Source organism: Durio zibethinus, chromosome 7 (genome assembly GCF_047325235.1).
Source record: "Durio zibethinus cultivar Kanyao isolate XHJ-2024 chromosome 7, ASM4732523v1, whole genome shotgun sequence".
Taxonomy (NCBI): domain Eukaryota; kingdom Viridiplantae; phylum Streptophyta; class Magnoliopsida; order Malvales; family Malvaceae; genus Durio; species Durio zibethinus.
The window spans coordinates 24,756,424-24,775,241 of NC_143168.1; the positions used below are offsets into that span (position 1 = coordinate 24,756,424).

General features: G+C 32.9%; 2 protein-coding genes across 8 annotated transcripts; one reads left to right on the top strand and one right to left on the bottom strand.

The window, feature by feature from the left end:
• Positions 1 to 220: 220 nt before the first annotated feature.
• On the bottom strand, positions 221 to 3,297 carry LOC111277122 (Pentatricopeptide repeat (PPR) superfamily protein). 3 transcript variants are annotated; one of them, XM_022863312.2, is made up of 2 exons: positions 3,183 to 3,297; positions 221 to 2,399 (listed from the first exon to the last, which is right to left on the bottom strand). In XM_022863312.2, the coding sequence occupies exon 2, from the start codon at positions 2,310 to 2,312 to the stop codon at positions 537 to 539; it is 1,776 nt and encodes a 591-aa protein (XP_022719047.2). In that variant the 5' UTR covers positions 2,313 to 2,399; positions 3,183 to 3,297; the 3' UTR covers positions 221 to 536. The 3 variants fall into 3 exon arrangements, with proteins under 3 accessions (XP_022719047.2, XP_022719046.2, XP_089620091.1); XM_022863311.2 differs by having other exon boundaries at positions 221 to 2,407; positions 3,183 to 3,274; XM_089763965.1 differs by having other exon boundaries at positions 221 to 2,597; positions 3,183 to 3,262.
• Positions 3,298 to 5,736: 2,439 nt separating this feature from the next.
• Positions 5,737 to 18,082, top strand: LOC111277124 (uncharacterized). Of its 5 annotated transcripts, none has more exons than XM_022863324.2 (32): positions 5,737 to 5,991; positions 6,207 to 6,294; positions 6,699 to 6,807; positions 6,967 to 7,065; positions 7,329 to 7,371; positions 7,738 to 7,809; positions 7,903 to 7,998; positions 8,124 to 8,360; positions 8,647 to 8,830; positions 9,546 to 9,657; positions 9,749 to 9,835; positions 9,939 to 10,077; positions 10,242 to 10,338; positions 10,443 to 10,505; positions 10,671 to 10,780; positions 10,923 to 11,027; positions 11,583 to 11,656; positions 11,790 to 11,865; positions 11,946 to 12,173; positions 12,620 to 12,691; positions 13,149 to 13,220; positions 13,300 to 13,364; positions 13,459 to 13,561; positions 13,651 to 13,782; positions 14,210 to 14,353; positions 15,729 to 15,836; positions 15,917 to 15,967; positions 16,032 to 16,109; positions 16,188 to 16,301; positions 16,586 to 16,770; positions 16,872 to 16,941; positions 17,265 to 18,082. In XM_022863324.2, the coding sequence occupies exons 1-32, from the start codon at positions 5,905 to 5,907 to the stop codon at positions 17,451 to 17,453; spliced, it is 3,489 nt and encodes a 1,162-aa protein (XP_022719059.2). In that variant the 5' UTR covers positions 5,737 to 5,904; the 3' UTR covers positions 17,454 to 18,082. The 5 variants fall into 5 exon arrangements, with proteins under 5 accessions (XP_022719059.2, XP_022719062.2, XP_022719061.2 ...); XM_022863327.2 differs by having other exon boundaries at positions 6,710 to 6,807; XM_022863326.2 differs by lacking the exon at positions 14,210 to 14,353.
• The last annotated feature ends 736 nt before the right edge of the window (positions 18,083 to 18,818 follow it).

The window sequence follows — 18,818 nt, forward strand, 5'->3', positions numbered from 1 at the left end:
GTTGAATCAATTTTGTAGTTAATAACCAGCTAAACTAAACTCTTTCTGTTCTCTATTCATGATCAACTTCAAGGTTCTACAACAAGCAAAACTTTTATGAATTATGATAAAACAGGCCTTGAGTGTACAATCAAGTGATTATGATCATGAATTCTCTATTCCAGGCACCCTTTTTAGATTAATTTGGGTAAAAATTGAAGATAAATGTGAAAAAGTCAAATGAAGTAAAAGTAAGTATATTTCCATTCAGGCTCTTAGAAGAAACATATCTAACCACCAAGGCAACAGTCTACCAAAAGATGACAAAAAGTTAAATAGATGAAGCAAATGCTCAAAGCCAAGTAAAGAGAAATGATTGTCCTAATTCATTGGGGTAAACAACCAACCACAATGACCACATGCTATTAGGAGATTATGTAAGCGACCAGCTTTGAAACTGAAAAAAGTTTAAACAGAAGTGCGTTGGAAAAACTCTCAGACCAAAATATTGGCTATTAAGATCCACAGAATTTATTCTTGTGCACAAAGTCTTTAACTCAACCGCGTCTGAAAACCTTCCATTCCATCAACTTTTGATGCAACTTGTTAGCTTCTTCTTTCATTCCAGCATCAGCTATACCTTTGATAATAGTCAAATAAGTTGTCTCATCTGGTTTACTCCTATTGGAGACCATCATTTCTAGAACTTGTATTGCCAAGTCTACCTTCTCATTTTTACACAACCCACAGATCACCATTTTATAACCACTATTTCCAACCCTGTGCTTCCTCTCTGCCATCACCCTTAGTATCTCTACAGCTCCCTCAACTTGACCTGCCCGGCAAAATCCCCAAACTAAACAACGATGAGTTATGTCATCAGGACTGATACCATCTTCTAACATCTGATTATATAATCCCATTGCTTTCTCCATATCACCACTTCTAGTCAATCCATCTATCACAGTATTGTAAGTTATCAAACAAGGGGAGCAGCTGCTCCCACTTAAAATTTGAAATAATTGAAGAACCTCTTCCACCATTCCTTCTTTAGAAAGAGCACCAAGTAGAGTATTATACGTAACAATGTCTGGAGAACAATTTTGATAAACCATTTCATCAAAAAAGTTGATGGCACGGTCCAAAAGCCCATATTTACACAAACCATTGATCAACATGTTGTAAGTAACCACAGTTGGAGCATGCGAAGTTTCCTTCATGATTGCAAGTATCTCATCAACTTCATCCCAACACCCATGATTACTAAGAGAATGGATAAGGGTGTTGTATGTTATAGCATTGGGCTCCATGCCATGAGATATAATATTATAAAGGACTAAAGCAGCATCCTCATATTTCCCCCATTTACAAGTTAAATTAACCAGCGAATTGTAGGTAACAATGTCAGGACAACAACCTTCAATGGCCATATCATGTAATACTTCTATTGCCCGCACAGTTCCATAATGCTTGCAGACTAGCTCAATGAGAATTGTATTAGTGATTAGATATGGGGGGCATCCCTTTCTCAGTTGATCCTTCCAGAACCCAACAGCCTCATCAACAATCCCATTATCAAACATGCAGCGTATTATTGTATTGTACGTAATCACATCTGGAGGGCAACCACTCAAGCTCATGTCTTCCAAAAGGGCAATAGCAGATCTTATCCTTCCTCTCTTACAAAGAGCACGAACCATCAAGTTATATGTAATATTGTCAGGAATCCCACCAGACATTATCATAACCTGAAGAACTTTATCAGCTTTATCAAGTTTATCTGCTTTTACAAAGCCTCTTATTAAGTGTATGCAAGAAGTGAAATGAGGAATTTGATTCTGACGTGCCATAATTTCTATCAACCGTAATGCATCCCCCAGTTTTCTATTGCTGCAGAACTTTTGAAGAATATCATTGTTGGTTTTCTCATCATTTGTAACAAAACATCCATCTAAAGCTGACATCAAAGAATTTGAAAGCTTTTTTGAATGTGTTTGCGCTTTGAATTTTCTCTTAACACACATGTTCTGATCCTCTGAACTCCTCCATTCTTCTTGATCAAATTCATCTCTGTTAATACAAACACTTCTCTGCAGTCCTCTGCACTCTAAAGACACCACCCGTATTTCTGACCAATTATCTACCATCCATGACAACCAAGGGTGGCTTCTACGACTACATTTGATCAAACAAGTTGAATGAGAAGTAGATATCTTTACTATTGAGCACTTTGGGGAGCTACAACCTGAGCCAGGATGTTTCAGACCCCACTGCAAACCATGAAAATGGCCAATCTCAACTGGAGAGTTCTGAGGGGTAACTGCGAACCCCATCTTCTTCTATCAAGAACAAATCCTTAATTTCGGCTAAAATTTAAATACTTGTCAAGTGATTCTCTTGCTTTTGAATAAGCACCAGACCTGTGAAACTAGAAACAAGCAACATCAAAACATTGAATTCTAATACCAAGAGAAAAAAGAAAACCATTAACTGCATAGATACATATATAAACAATAAGAATCAGCAAATTAATGAAGATGACTTGGTAACAAAAGCAGATGGCCATATGATGAATGATTGGTAGTCCAGATTGAAACAGAAAAGGAACTTGTCAGTTCCTAAAGCCAAAAAGATTGAAGTCAGTTACACAAAATTATACTGAAATGACATGGAGAGAGAGAGTTATCATTGCAAGTACAATTAAATAATATGAACATCCAATTCAAAATCAGAAAATTCATGGATGTGGCTACCTAAATCCCAGATTAAAGTTAAAAGTATTAGCATTAAAAATTAATAAAACAATATCAAATACAAATTCCAAAACCTTTTTTCAAAGGAAAAGTAAAAATATTCCCAAGCTTCCATGTTTCAAAATCTCCAAAATTACCATATCTATTCTTAGCATGCATTCATAGACATCCATACTAAGGAACAGAAGAACACAGAAGTTTGACATTGTTGAAGTACATAATATATAAAAAAGGTGAAAGTTCTTATTCAACAACCCAATTAACATAATTCAAAACCCATAACATTCACATTAGAAATATCCATTTATTATTAAAAAAAAAAAACTGAAAAAAAAGCCTCAAATTCAAAAACCCATTTCCTATAATTCAAGTCATTGACCATTTCGATAAACCTTTTAATTTTTAATAACCCAAAAAAAAATGCAAAAACGCTGAAGAAAGAAACCTTACCTGAATACTAGTTCAAAGCTTTAACTAGAAGAAGAAACAGAGTTGCTGGACAAAAGAAAAGGAAAAGCTTTCATTTTGTTAGGTTTAAGGAGTGACGTTAATTACTAGCGGTTCGTGATAAAATTCCATTTAAGTACTTTTTTTAAGTCAATTTACATTTCAGGACCTTTTCACAATCAAATGGATTTCTCTGGATTTCGGACCCGGGTCGGGTAGCTTTATTATTTTCCTTTTATTTTTGGTACTTGGGTTAGGGAATTTGCTCTCTGATTTGAAGAACTGTATATCTGTTTTATGAATTACCTCTTCAACCCACCAAAGCAGATTTTTTTTTAATTATATAATATTATATTATAATATATAGAAATTAAATAAAATTTATTTAAGTAAATGTCGATGATTTTATTTTTGACACACAGTAAACTTTCTAAATTTTTTTTATAATAACATGCAATATATTTTTTAATTTTAAGATATTTTTAAAAATATATATTTAAAAATTATTTAATTATCCATAATTATTTAAATTTAATTAAAAGATCAATTCATTTATTTTTAAGTTACTAGCATGAAATTTTAATTTAAATATATTATTTTTTAAAAATATATTTTCAGAAAATCTAAATATATATATTTTTAATTTAAAATTTTCAAATATAATGATATATGCTTTTAAAATAGGTTTAACAATAATATAAATATATATTTTTTAAATTAAAAATCTCAAAATAATGATATTCTAAAATAGATTTTTATTTTAATGCAAAATAATAACTCTTTTCAAATATTTTGACAATTAAGGATAAAAAATATTTATTTAAATATTTAGGCATTTTTGTTGGTTTTATTTATTTATTTAGAAAAAACTAAATAAGTTTACTTTTAATTATTGATTTTTTTGTATTTTGTATTTTTTTAATTTATAAATAAAAATAAATGACTAAAATGTAGTATTAATTCTAATATAATTGTTTTATATAAAAGTAAATTTACGTTTATTTTTTAAAATTAATTTTTTAAAATTTATTTATTTTAGTTTTTTTTTTTACAAACGAAATGTAAGCAATAAAAGCAATAAATAATTTTTTTTTTTTTGAAATCGATTATAAAATCCTATGAATGAAAGCTGACATTTTCTTGAAACCTTTTTATAAATTTTTTAATACAATTGTTTACAATTTAATATTATTACTTAAAATTTAAAATTATTCAATTTAATTTTTACCCAATTTTACATCAAATATAAAGTTTAAATTAAGTATAAAAATTAATTTGACAAATCTTATAATTATTGAAAATTAAGATATTATTAAAATCAATGCAAAAAATGTATATGTGATTTTGTTGTATTTTTCTTTTCATTGTTTTTTTAAATTTATAAATAAAAACAAATGATTAAAATACAGTATTAATTATAACACAATTGTTTTATATAAAATTAAATTTATGTTTATTTATTTGAAGTTAATTTTTTATAATATTTTTTCTTGAAAGCGAAAAGAAAATAATAAAAGCAAAATTTTTTTTGTACTATTTTGAAATTGATTATAAAATTATGTGAATGAGAATTGACATTTTCTTAAAATCCTTTTACAACAAAATTTTTAAATAATAATTTAATATTTAATATTTTTGCTTAAAATTTTAAACTATTTCATTTCAATTTTTATACAATTTTGTATCAAACATAAGTTTAAAATAAATATAAAAATAATTTAATAAGTCTTATAGATATTAAAAATTAAGATATTATTAAAATTCATGTAAAAAATATATATACGATTAAGTTATTATTAGGGTCGATAATCCAATCATTCCTCGACGGGTGTAGACCCTATCTTATGAGGTCAATTTTTTTTTTTGAATTTCGGGTCTCGAGTCAGATTCGAGTTTTAAGCAAACTCGATCCGACCCGATATTATATAAATTTTTTTAATTATTTATTTAATTTATATATATTTATATAATGATATTTTTAAATATTTATATTTAAAAAATAATATTTTATATTTTAAAAAATAATATTTTATTAATTTCGGGTCGAATCAGATACGATTTATATAATATTAGGTCGGGATCGGGTTCCAGTATGAAAAACAAAAAAAATTTCAAATAGAATCGGATTTCGATTTAATAATACATAAAAGTCGAGTCGGGTTCGAGGCGAGCAAAACCCGCCTCGAACCTAATCCGATGTCAACTTTAGTTATTATATATATTATTTAAATATTTAAAATAATTAAAATTTATTTTAAAATTATATAAATTTGTAGATGTATAAAAAAATTAGGCAAAATAAACATGACACAAATTAAAGAAATTAATTTGAACTGATGAAACTTTTATTTTTTAATTTAATAGTTTGTTCGTGCACTGGTAATTCTATTTATATATAAACCTTTTTAGTATTAAATTTTTTAATTTCTTCAGTTAAAATATATAATTTTATTATATTTTGATATCTTAATTATATTATTTGTAATTTATATATTAAATATGTAAAGGGGAATAATATTATTTATATATTTAAATAAATAAAGATATAGTTATTTTTATGCAAAACCCAGCAAAGTGAAAAAAAACCCAAAAAATCTTTTTCATTTTCATCGCTGATCCCATCATCATAATCAAGATTTCAACTTTGAGCTTCCTTGCTCTTCAATCTCAAATCTTTTTCTTCATCAACCAAAGACTGATTTTTTACGCAACAATCTCGGTAGATATGCAAGGGTTTTCCGATGGCGGCGCCGATTTGGCTCAGCTTCAATCAACCATGCGCACCATCGAAGTTGCCTGCACTTCGATTCAGGTTCACCATTTACTCAAGATAGTTTGTTTTTCCTTTTTTTAAAATTATTTATATACTGAATAGATTATTTATTATTTTGCTTCATTTTCTTCGTTAATTATCCATTATTTATTTGCTTTTTGTTTCTCATCGATTGAAATTTGCCGTTTGTTCTATTTACTACTTGGGTTTGGTCTTTTAACACTTTATTTGATTGCATTTGTTATTGGGAGCAGATGCATATAAATCCAACGGCAGCGGAGGCAACGATATTGTCATTAGCACAGTCACCTCAACCGTACAAGGCGTGTCAATTTATCCTCGGTGAGTTAGGCTAACTGAGTATAGATATCAATGTTTCAATGCATTTTCTTATATTTGGTTTTTGCTTTATCAAAAAGTTATTGAAAAATGAAGGTATATGACTTTTTGTTCAAAGAAGTGAGCAAATAGTGGAAATGCAACTCACATTTGAATATAATTATTCCTTAAAAAATGAAAAAATAATTCAAAATTCTGGTACTGCTTTTGTGTCTGAACGCACTGTTTTGGGGGCAAAAGTGACAATCTAACGGTTTCTACTATTCTCATAACTGGTTTGCCTGTCGTTGACCTTTGTTTGATAAGCTTGAAACGTTTTGTACCGAAACTGGTGAGTTTTATGTAGTTCTTATGGTTTAGACAATTAGCTATCTGAATTTCATGCTAAAATTCAATTCATTATTCAGAAAATTCTCAGGTGGCAAATGCAAGGTTTCAGGCTGTTGCAGCCATTCGAGACGCAGCAATCAGAGAATGGAGTTTTCTTTCCAATGAAGACAGGAGAAGTTTGATTAGGTACCATTAACCTTTTGAAGAGTATGTTCTGCTAAATTATTGTTATTCTGAAAAGATAAGAGTCAGCAAAATGCAAGGCATGAAAGAATTTCTTTTTTCTTTTTTAATCAAATTGCCTCTGTTAAATTGTGCTTTTTTACTCTGTTTTCTATTTTGCAGTTTCTGTCTGTGCTTTATTATGCAGCATGCTAGTTCACCAGAGGGCTATGTCCAAGCAAAGGTGTCTTCGGTGGCTGCTCAATTGATGAAAAGAGGCTGGTATGATGCATGACCTTCCATGTTCAGCTTAAAGATAACATGTAACATATGCCTCGGCAGCACTTTGTACGAGCTATTTTGACCTTATCATCATGAAAGCACGTAGTACTAGTTTTATCATGCTGAAGCCTGTTCTGAGCATTACTGCACCCTTCATTTCATTAAGCTTTAAGTTACATTCAACACATTGCTTAAATAAAATTCCACATATGCTGTGAGATATTGAGAACGTTATAATTGTTTCAATGAATATTTTTTTGTAGGCTTGAATTTACAGCAGCTGAGAAGGAGGCATTCTTTTATCAGGTATGAATACCATTGTCATTATCCTTTGTCCTTTCTGCTGATGTAGTTGTGACTTTAGTTGAATGCTTTTCTTCCTACAAATATTCTGTTTGTTTATCTTACTTGCTTATGTAGTTATTTTTAAAAGGAAATAGAATCATATATGCTTTGCATCTTCCCTTCTCTATTACCTAGAGGAGCAGAGCTTGAAGAATATTTTTGAGAGTGGCAAACTGAAACCTTAGGTGATTTAATGGTATATTGGATTTTTATGGTTGATAAGTAAAGTCTTATACAACTTGAATTTTGTTGATTTTTTCTAGTGCTGAAACACATTATAGGTGCTCAGTTGTTGATTGGCATCTCTTGACGGTTTCATGACTACAGGTTAAGCAGGCCATTCTCGGTGCTCATGGGGTGGATGTGCAGTTCATCGGAGTAAACTTCTTGGAATCTTTGGTATGCAGTGCTTTTGTAGGAGTTTTAATCAGTCTCCGTTGTATCTTTCATTATGTTGGCTTTAGATTTTGTAATCAGCTTTCTTTCTCCTAGATTTCTGAATTTTCACCTTCTACTTCAAGTGCCATGGGTCTTCCAAGGGAATTTCACGAGCAGTGTCGAACATCGTTAGAGCTAAACTATTTGAAGGTTCCTTCAATTTGTCTTTACTTTGTGTTAATTTTTCTGTTGATGATAGGCTGTTGTATCTGCAGAGAATTCTTTTATCTTGACTTTTTACTTGTCTAGCCCTTACTTGTGTTTTTGATTCATAGACATTCTACTTTTGGGCACGAGATGCTGCTTTGAGCGTCACAAACAAAATAATTGAATCTGATGCTGTGATACCAGAGGTTAAAGTTTGTACTGCTGCACTACGGCTGATGCTTCAAATTCTAAACTGGGAGTTTCGGCATGATACAAATAGCACAAAAGCCAGTATCAATGTTTTTTCAGCTGTAGTTAGACATGACAATGCTTCATCTAAGAGGTCTGAATGTGTCTTGGTGCAGGTAATGGACATGTTTAAAATTTCTAAGAGCTGACGCACACACACATATGTTAGCTCCATAGAAGATAAAACGAGTGCATCATTATCCATAATCCTTTGTAGACTTCCAAAAAAGAGAATACCTGGCCAGAAATCAACCAAATGTACAACATTTTTTGTCTTCTTTTACTATCATTGCTCTAGCCTGTCACAAAGAGATTGGGTGTTTCCAGATGCTGTAGTTAAGTCATTTACTTGCATAAATCATATTGATTCTTGTTGTTGATGCCATTTTGTTCTGGTTGTAGCCTGGGCCTGCATGGTGTGATGTTTTGATCTCAAGTGGCCATGTTGGGTGGCTTCTTGGCTTATATGCAGCGCTTAGACAGAAGTTTTCTTGTAAAGGCTACTGGCTTGACTGCCCTATTGCAGTCTCTGCTCGAAAGCTAATTGTGCAGTTCTGCTCTTTGACAGGATCCATATTTGCTTCTGGTAGGTGTTTCATTTAATACCTTTTTGTTAATCATTATGTGTTTTATTTTTTAGTAAACATATATTTATTGCTTCTCGGGTATAATATTTGTCTTAATTGTGTGACTAATCTTTTGAAGCAGAATAACCATGGGTTGCTTTGCGTAGTTATTGCTTTGGAATTACAATATCGGTGTCTTAGTTATTGTTCACATCAAGTTATTCACGTATTTGTTTTGCATTGAATAGAATGAAGTGATGGTATGTCAAACATAAATGATTCCTTATGTAGAAGAGCTTTTTATTTTGCTGGAGCTGGATGGTTTGACTAGAACCACCTGAAATTGTGAGATAAAAATCTTCCCTTGTTTTAGCTTGAAAATGTGCAGATAGCATTTTCCTATTTAAGGCATCTACTGATTGCTTCAATTGATCAATCATAGCTCTTAGATTTAACTTTGCTGCTAAATTAAAGGTTATATGAATGACTGGTTTAAAATTCTGTATATAGATTTCTCTAGACAAGGAGAGCATTTTCTGGAGGGAAAAATTGAGTTGTGGGGAATGTACTCTGTGTTTTTAATGAACCATTATTATGCTTACAAAAATTAATTCTCTTTGATGAATTTACTTTCCTAGACTATTATAACCTATTCTGTTATTGTTCCTTCTTATTTCTTGTTAGCTGGTGTCCTTGGTTACATATTTTAATGATTAATGTTATTAATAATTTTAGATAATGGGAAAATGCAAGAGAATCATATGCTACAGCTGCTGTCTGGTATATTACAGTGGATTGACCCCCCTGATGTTGTTTCAAAAGCTATTGAAGAGGGGAAATGTGAAAGGTTGGTTATTCCATATTGCTTTCTTGTTATACATTTACTCCTATGTGTGTAAGCTTGCTATGAAGTCACATGATTCTGCTGTGTTGTCCAGTGAGATGCTTGATGGTTGCCGTGCATTGTTATCTATTGCTACTGTAACGACTCATTTTGTGTTTGACCAACTCTTGAAAGCCATAAGGTAAGTAATATGAAGATCATTTTATTTCTAGCCATCCGAATTTGTTGTTTCACTGTACTCTGTAAGTAGTCTTGAAACAAGTTTGCCTTTTGCTTTGCTTTAGGCCTTTCGGTACTCTTACCTTGCTATCCACCTTGATGTGTGAAGTGGTTAAAGTTCTTATGACTAATAACACTGATGAGGAGACCTGGAGCTGGGAGGCTCGAGATATCTTGTTAGATACCTGGACTATTCTACTTGTGGTACGTAGTTCTAACGTGCTAGAATGCTCATCTATATTTTGTTACCTCAAGATAATCTATTAGTTCATTTCAGATTCTATAAGTACTTATTTAATACAAATATATCTTTTATAACTTTGTTTAGTGGTGACCATTGAAATAAAATACTTTTTACAACTTGTCAGCCTATGGATGGTAGTGGTGGTAATGCATTGCTTCCTCCTGAAGGGAAACATGCTGCTGCGAATATCTTTGCCATGATTGTAGAGTCTGAGCTAAAAGGTAATCATAATATTTACTGGCTGTTTTGCTTTACTACTGTGCTTGTTTGCTTCTTGTTGTTCCATTACGAATGAATGTAATATTCCTTTGTTTGGATGATCTAGTGGCTTCTGCTTCAGTAGCAAATGATGATGGTGATTCTGACTATCTTCAGGCTTCTATTTCTGGTAAGGAAAGAGACTGTCGATTCTTTTTCATACGGTTCTCATATTGTTATCATTATATTGATTTTACAGATGATAAAGAAATCATCATGATCATGATCATCTAGTTCTTCATTATTTCATATTTGGTTGAATGCCATTCGACATTTTCATTGCATTTCCTTGCAGCTATGGATGAAAGATTAAGTTCATATGCACTCATTGCAAGAGCGGCAATTGACATCACAATTCCTTTGCTAACAAGACATTTTTCTGAGCGTTTTGTGCGGCTTGATCAGGTACTCTTTTTGTTTTGTTCATGCATACATACATACATCCACTTAAAGATAAACTGATTTCCCCAACATATTACATTGTTTATTGAAATATCTGTTGCATGGATCTCTGTGCCTTTTTTTAAGTTATTTTCTTTGCTTGTAGGGCAGGGGCATTATTGATCCCACAGAAACTTTGGAAGAACTTTATTCACTATTGTTAATAACTGGGCATGTACTTGCTGATGAAGGGGACGGAGAAACGCCTTTGGTAATTCTTTGCTTCTTTTCTGTCTATTACAAAGCTTTTCAATGCAAGAGGATCTGCTCTTTCTAGAGGTGTGTGTGTATAATTTTTTTTCTTGTTTCACTAAAAAGTTTTTGTGGCTTGAAAATTTTTTATTCATATTTATTTCTTATTTAGTACATTAACTACTTCTATCAAATTGATTGTCCTTGTTGAATAGCTCAGCATTTATGGAGGTAGTAGCTAATGTATATGAACTTTCTCATATGATTTATTCACAATGTGTTAGTGTTCGCAAAGATCACCCTAAACAGTGATCAATGACTTTTCTTGTTATAATGTGGGGTATTAAAGTCATTAAAACAACTTGAGTGCTGGTGAATCCCTTGGTTTTAAATTATCCTGTTTCACTCTCTGCCTCGGAAAGGAGCCCATCTTTTCCTCCCAGAAGTTTAAGGTGTTTCCACTAGTATTTAATGTGACAATTACTTTTTACGTTTGAATTTCTAAGCTTAGTTTATCTTAAACAAGTCATTTCTCTTGCTTGAAATCTGATTCTAGTTGTGTTTTATAACTTAGGTGCCAACCGCAATACAAACTGATTTTGTGGACATTGTAGAAGCAGAAAAGCATCCTGTTGTTGTTCTCTCAGCGTAAAGCTTGGCTTTCTATTTTATTACTTTATTATTACTTGGCAGGATGTTGAATTCATCAAAAATTTTATTCATAATCTCCAATTGATTTATGGAATTGTTCATTTCCGGTGGTTTTTTTCATTTGATACAGTTCAATTATAAGGTTCTCTGAGCAGAGCATGGATCCAGAAGTGAGAGCAACTGTTTTCAGTCCTCGGCTTATGGAGGTAACTTACCAATATGATTTCCTTTCTCTAGCACCTTAACCCTTGTTTCTCTAGCTTGATTTTCTTGATGTTGTATATAGGCTGTCATTTGGTTTCTTGCAAGATGGTCTCATACGTACCTAATACCTCTTGAAGAATCTAAGTGCCATCTAAGTCATGGTTATGATCACCAACATCAGTCAATACACTCCAGAAAAGCTTTATTAAGTTTTTTTGGAGAACATAATCAGGGACAAATTGTTCTCAACATTATTGTTCGCATCTCTACGATGACATTGATGTCATACCCAGGGGAGAAGGATTTGCAGGTATAAGATTTTCTTTTTTCCCTTTTTTTTTTCCTTTTTATTTGGCCCTGCAGCTATAAGTTATTTAAAACTTTCACTTGGAGAACCTTTTTGTCCTATTTTTACATCCATCAGGTGCCTCCTCCACTCTCTTCCTTGTTATCTTCTTAGCCATCCTATTGCTTGTGTAGATAGGCGGAACATCAACCTTCTTGATTTCATAGTGTTGAAATTTGCAAATTAGTTAGTTATGACTTATGAGTTCAATATTTTCAAGTTACAAGTGTGATGATGTTTTGTCTACTTTGATGATCTATGTGCTATGGAAAAAGCTCGGCTACTGATCATGGGAATTGTTTCTCTACTTTCTAATGTTAATGCTTTTAATATCATATGCTCCCAAATTTTAATCTGTTATCAACAAAGTAAATATCCATGCTTCTTTTTGCTCCTCCTTCTTTAAACAGGGTCTCACTTGCCACCATCTGCTTCACACGCTAGTTCGCCGAAAAAATATATGTCATAAGCTTGTTTCACTGGTGAGTTCCACATGATTTTGTATATGCCTATGAAATGCATTAACTATATCAGACCTGTGCCATAGTATTCGAGTTCACTTTCGCTTTTCTACTAAGTCATATTATAAATATTGGAGTTGCCTGCCTATTACAACTTTCTTTGTTTCGTTCTTCTACATAGTGGGGTTTTATCCTTCTGCCCTCCCGTGAACCCCACCCCCCGCCCGCACGCGCGCAAGGGCAGGTCCTATGAATGTTAAAAGTATTCAAAGGTTTGCATAAAAACTGTATTACCTAGAATAAGTTCAATTAGTTTATGTGAAATATTATGTTGAACTTCCTTGTATATCTTTAGATTCCTGTTTAATTGATAAATCTAGTGTTTTTGCTACGCTAAGATACTCTGGTCTCATTTCTTCCATTTGTTACATAAAATTATGGTAGCTCGAGCTACTTAATCTGAATCTATGTTTTGCAGGATTCATGGCGTGACCTAGCAAATGCTTTTATTAATGAGAAAGTTTTGTTCTTGTTAAGTTCTGCCAATCAGGTAAGAATGTTCTATAGCCCATTCTACTATATGTATTGGTGCTCCTTTTGCATACTATAATGTTTTTCTCCTGTTTCAGCGTTCTCTGGCTCAGACCCTTGTTCTCTCAGCTTCTGGACTGAGAAATTCAGAGGCCTCAAATCAGTAAGTCTTGCATTGTGGGGTGTTTTTTGCCCTTACCTTTTTGTTGTAGAGTTTGAGCTGCTAATGGCCTAATGTCTTCTCATTGTTTTCAAAGATATGTAAGAGGACTCATGGTTCACATGACAACGTATCTGGTGGAACTGTCTAACAAAAAAAATCTGAAAAGTGTTGCCCAACAACCGGATATCATCATGTCGGTAAGTATATCAAATTTTAATTACAAAATCTTATAAATTATTAAATCACTTAGGAACAGCTTTTCATTAATGTCATGGACATCGTGTAGGTTAGTTGCTTCTTGGAGAGGCTTCGTGGAGCTGCCAGTGCTGCAGAACCTAGAATGCAAAGAGCGGTTTATGAGATGGGTATCTCTGTAATGAACCCTGTTCTACTTCTTCTTGAAGTTTACAAGCATGAGGTATTACATACCATTCTTGCATATTCTTTTTGGTAGATCACCTTTTTGAAGCACGATTTATCCTCAAAAATACAGGTTTATTGTGTCACTTAAGTAGTTATCTAACAGTTAATGAGCCCCTTATACAGATTTTCCACTCAATCAATCAGTTTATTGTAGCTAATTGGTAGCATTATGTCACTATCTGTTGCTCTGGAAACCTTGTTGTTTAGCTCAGTTAATATCATTTTATTGAAATGTAAATGTTGTTATCCGCTTCTTCACATCTCAACAAGAGATTTAGTTTTTTGTTTTAGCATTTTTGGCATCTGATGACTTCCTTCAGCTCCTGTGAACTAATTCTGCTTTTTCCTATTCATGTGTAACTGGTAATTATATTCATTAGAAACATAGGGAGTATTTATACTAATCTTTAGTCATTGCATAGTCTGCAGTTATATACCTGCTTCTTAAATTTATTGTTGACTGGGTGGATGGACAAATATCCTACTTAGAGGCTCAAGAGACTGCTTCTGTAATTGATTTCTGCATGCGTTTGCTCCAGCTTTACTCATCACATAATATTGGAAAGGTAATCTTTGTTGAAACTCCTTAAAAATTTTCTAACATGCTCTTATTAAAGTTCTCTGTCTCTATTATCTTTATCCTCTTCAAATTTCTAATTAACATTTCAACTACAAAGGTGCCTGATTTAAATTATCCATGTGGGCGACTGTTGCATTTCAACTATGGCCTTGTGTTTTTTTTTTTTTTTTTTGGTATTCTTGCATGTTCACGTTAAAAGCTTCTGAAATTTTGAAAAGAACCTGATCATCATGCAAAAGGAAGAATATATGGAATTTAGATAATTCTTTGCAGAGATTGTTTTGAGCTTAAAGAACTAGTTTCTTGGCTCTTTTCAGAGAAGGATATACATTTAGCTCCATACTATAGTTCAATCTAGTTCCAATCCTAAGTTCTCAGCATCCTCCAAAAGTATTGGAAGTAATTTCTTCTAAGATTGATTGCATAATGCAGCACCCAAAATTATTTGAAAACTGACAGTGAACTGTTTATCTCAAGGTTCTGTCTGATAAATTATTGTTGACCTAGATGGTTGAATGAAACTGATCTGGTATACTGCCCTTGGTCTTTTTGAATGGAATATGGTTCACTTTGTTTTCCATAATAAGCTTCATGCCAAAGCATTCATCATATGTCACAGTAGAGTTACTAGGTTAAACTTACACATACACAAGCATATCTTTTGGCATCATTGGCTAGTAATTTAATGATAACAATGTTCATATAATGAGTATTTCAATTTAATGGGTGCAGACTTGAATATGGATGTCACCTACCTCAATACTGGAAATGCCTCAGGTTACTTATAATTGCATAAGTACCTAATATTCAACTTCTAGATTTTGTGCCAATTATATTGTTTGCTTAAAATTTTTTTAAGCAAGCATTACCTTGGAGAGTTTTCTTTTGCCTTCTAACATAATATTGCCAGATTACCTTACTTTTTTAGTTGTGTTGGATTTTCCACTAATCTTGTTTTTATTTTAGTTTGCTTCATTATGGTATGATTCATTACAAAAATGTGAAAAATCTGTTATTGAGAATTTTTTTTTTGTCAGGCCTTGTTTCATATAGCAGTTTGAGTTGATAGTGGCGCTTATGATTTTTCCAGAATATTAAAGTTCTTTTATTCTGGTTTTGAAATCCATGTTTGGTGAATCAAATTTATTCAAGATAGCATGAACTCTTGAAGGGGGAGGGTTCATTAATGCTTCAACACGACTTTCTTAGTTTTCCTTAAGTCTTCCTGATAATCCTTGCTCATGTCCCTCTTTCTTGGATATACTGTTGTGATATCTTTACCAACAAACCAATGATGTACTGTGCCATTTACTGCTCTCTGCAACTGTTTTCTCTTCTCTCTCTTTTTTTTTTTTTTTCAGATCTCAATAAGTCTTTCAAGCACTTTACTTAGTGAGGCAAAGACCGAGAAATATAAAGATCTACGTGCTCTACTTCAACTTCTTTCCAGTCTTTGTTCAAAAGATCTGGTAGGTGTTATGTTGTGTGCTGGTCAATTCTCACATCAGGAGTAAGATTTCTGTCACTTAATATTGGGCATTTTTTGTAGGTTGATTTCTCATTAGATTCCATTGAAGTTGCGGGAACTAATATATCTCAGGTTGGTTAGCATGTTGTTACTGTCATGGAAATCTTGAAGATGGTGTCTAATGTTCCTCTTGCAGGTTGTTTACTTTGGTCTTCACATTGTCACTCCTCTGATATCTTTGGAGCTGCTGAAATACCCCAAGCTTTGTCATGATGTAAGATATCTATCCATTCTGATGGAGTAGCCCATGTTATTTTTTGGAAGCTGATTATTATTAGTATTTATTCTGCAGTACTTCTCGCTTCTGTCACATATTTTGGAGGTTTACCCTGAAACATTTGCACAGTTAAACAGTGATGCATTTGCTCATATTGTTGGAACTCTGGACTTCGGTCTTCACCATCAGGTAAATTTTTATCCGTGTTATATTGTTATCATGTATTATAACAATGTTTCCACTTGTTGCCTTCCTGTCCAAACATGACTCTTCAACCCTCCCTCCCAACACCTCTCCATCTTTTTCCTTTCTATTGGGTGTGGTTAACTTAAGATGGAGAAGAGTAAGGTGGGGCCTTGGTATGACTGGTTTTCTTTCCTAAACTATGAATATTGTTTTGCAAGCCTTCTTGGGATAAATTTTTTACTTTTTACTATCTCAAGTGATATTTTCAATTTTTGTTCTTGATGTAGGACTTAGAAGTAGTTAACATGTGCCTAGGAGCTCTGAAAGCGTTGGCTTCATACCACTATAGGAAGATGTGTACAGGTAAAACGGGATTGGGTTCACATGCTGCAGGGCATGGAAATTTTCCCGAAGGGATTTTCAGCCGGTTTCTACGTTCATTATTGCAATTGCTCCTTTTTGAAGATTACAGGTATTTAGAAGCAAATTTCCATGATAGGCTTACAAATACCTGCTCAAATGTATTTACACACTTGATACATGACTGCTTATTTTATCTGTTTGTGATTTCAGTCCTGATCTGGTTAGTGCTGCAGCAGATGCTCTCCTTCCGTTGATTCTTTGTGAGCAAGGCGTATACCAGGTTTTCCTTTATTTCTTGATAACCACTATACTTATTGGTTTATGTTCTCTAATTCTGTGAGTTGAAGCTTGACGAGTTATGCTGCTCTTTCTAGCACTTGATTTCATCCTGTTAATAGACATCACATGTATAATTCAGAAACTGTTGCTCTATTAAGAGGGATGAGTGCTTCTCTTGTGTTATTAAAAGTCAATTTTCGGAAATTTGTGGTATTTAAAGGTAGCATCAAAATTAGATCTCTACAAGAATTGGCGCATTGTCCTAGAATTCTGCTGTCACAAATATGAACATCTTCTTATGTTATGGCACTGCTTCTTTTGCAGAGACTAGGCAATGAGTTAATTGAAAGGCAGGCAAATCCAATGCTCAAATCAAGGCTAGCAAATGCGTTGCATTCCCTCACAAGTTCCAACCATCTTTGTTCAACTCTGGATCGTGTGAATTACCAGAGATTTAGGAAGAACTTAAATAGCTTATTGATAGAAGTTCGGGGATTTTTGCGAACGATGTGATGTGATGTGATATCTTTTATGATGGTGCTGATAATTTTGCTATCTCATTCTCTGTATGATCAAAAGAGGAAAAGAAAGTTCGGAACAAGGAGAATTCCCATTTTTGGAAATCTGCTAATGTTTGTGGATATCCTATAGAACTAGCTGAATGAAGTTCGGGGGTGCAGAACAGCCTAACCAAGGAAACGGAGTTTTTCCAGAATCGACAGGACAATAGGAATGGTTGGTTGCATTTCTCTGATCTTTTTGACTCCAACTAGCTGGTGGAATGATCGGTTCCTGTGGCTTGGGGTGCATCCTCAACAAAAATTCGAGTTTGATTCCTCGTTGTCATAGTCTATCACAGCATTCATATCAGCGCATGGCCAAACTGCCCATTTTGTTCTGAATTGGCTTTGCAATTGGTTTGTCATATAAGGGTTACAAGCAAAGCTGGCATACAAAGTTCATCATCGTTGCTTGATAGATTAAAGATCCATTCCACTCTTTTCATCTTTTGTACAAACTATACAAATAATTTTTACATTTTGTGTAATCATCTTTTCCTGGTTTTTGTATTAGAGTTCACTTCAGAGTTACTATTTACTTAGGAATGAAAATACAAAACGAATTATGAACTTTTGGATTCAGTTTTTGAGTTTATTTTTAGAACAAAGATGGAATATCAACAGGTCAACCTGCAAAATCATGACAACAGCCATGGCTGCCAAGCCTTCACACACAAGCTCAAGAACACAATATACTGCCAAGGTAACTGGTAAGTGTCAAACCAATAAATTATCAATAATTACTTCATTATTTGTTAAATCATCAACAAAGCATGTGAAATTAATACAATTCCCAAGTTGCAAACTTGCAATGTAAATGGTTATGCAGTGAATTAAACGCAAATGGGACGAACTGAGGGTTTTGAGTAAAAATAGTTATTATTATTATTTGGTTCTTTCCAACGACCATATTAATAGTTGCTCAAATAATAAAACCTACCTCCTAGCTAGTTTCTACCATCTCCATGGATACCCCTTAAATTATTAAATTTCAAATAAATTTAAATCAAAGATAATTCCTTAAATTATTGAATCAAATACTCAGAACGTAATTTATACACGTACAACTTCAATGTAATAAGGTATGAGACCAAATCTCTGTTTGAAGGGCTCAAACGTTGAATATTATTATTATAATAGTAAGATAAAGGTTATTGAGAGGTTCTTGCCAACTGGCTTGGCCCAAAAAAGGAGAGATAAAGATATTTCCTACCAATTTGTGATATGATATCTCTTAATGGCTAACACCTTTTTGCAGTTTTGTTTTTAACTCTTTTCTTCTATCTTTTCATGCACCAATCTTTGTCATTTCGTACAC

Coding starts and splice junctions, on each gene's coding strand:
- LOC111277122 (XM_022863312.2), bottom strand. CDS start 2,312: ATGGGGTTCGCAGTTACCCCTCAGAACTCTCCAGTTGAGATTGGCCAT.
- LOC111277124 (XM_022863324.2), top strand. CDS start 5,905: ATGCAAGGGTTTTCCGATGGCGGCGCCGATTTGGCTCAGCTTCAATCA. Junction 7,066..7,328: donor CAATTGATGAAAAGAGGCTG/GTATGATGCATG, acceptor ATTTTTTTGTAG/GCTTGAATTTACAGCAGCTG. Junction 16,771..16,871: donor CTCCTTTTTGAAGATTACAG/GTATTTAGAAGC, acceptor TTGTGATTTCAG/TCCTGATCTGGTTAGTGCTG.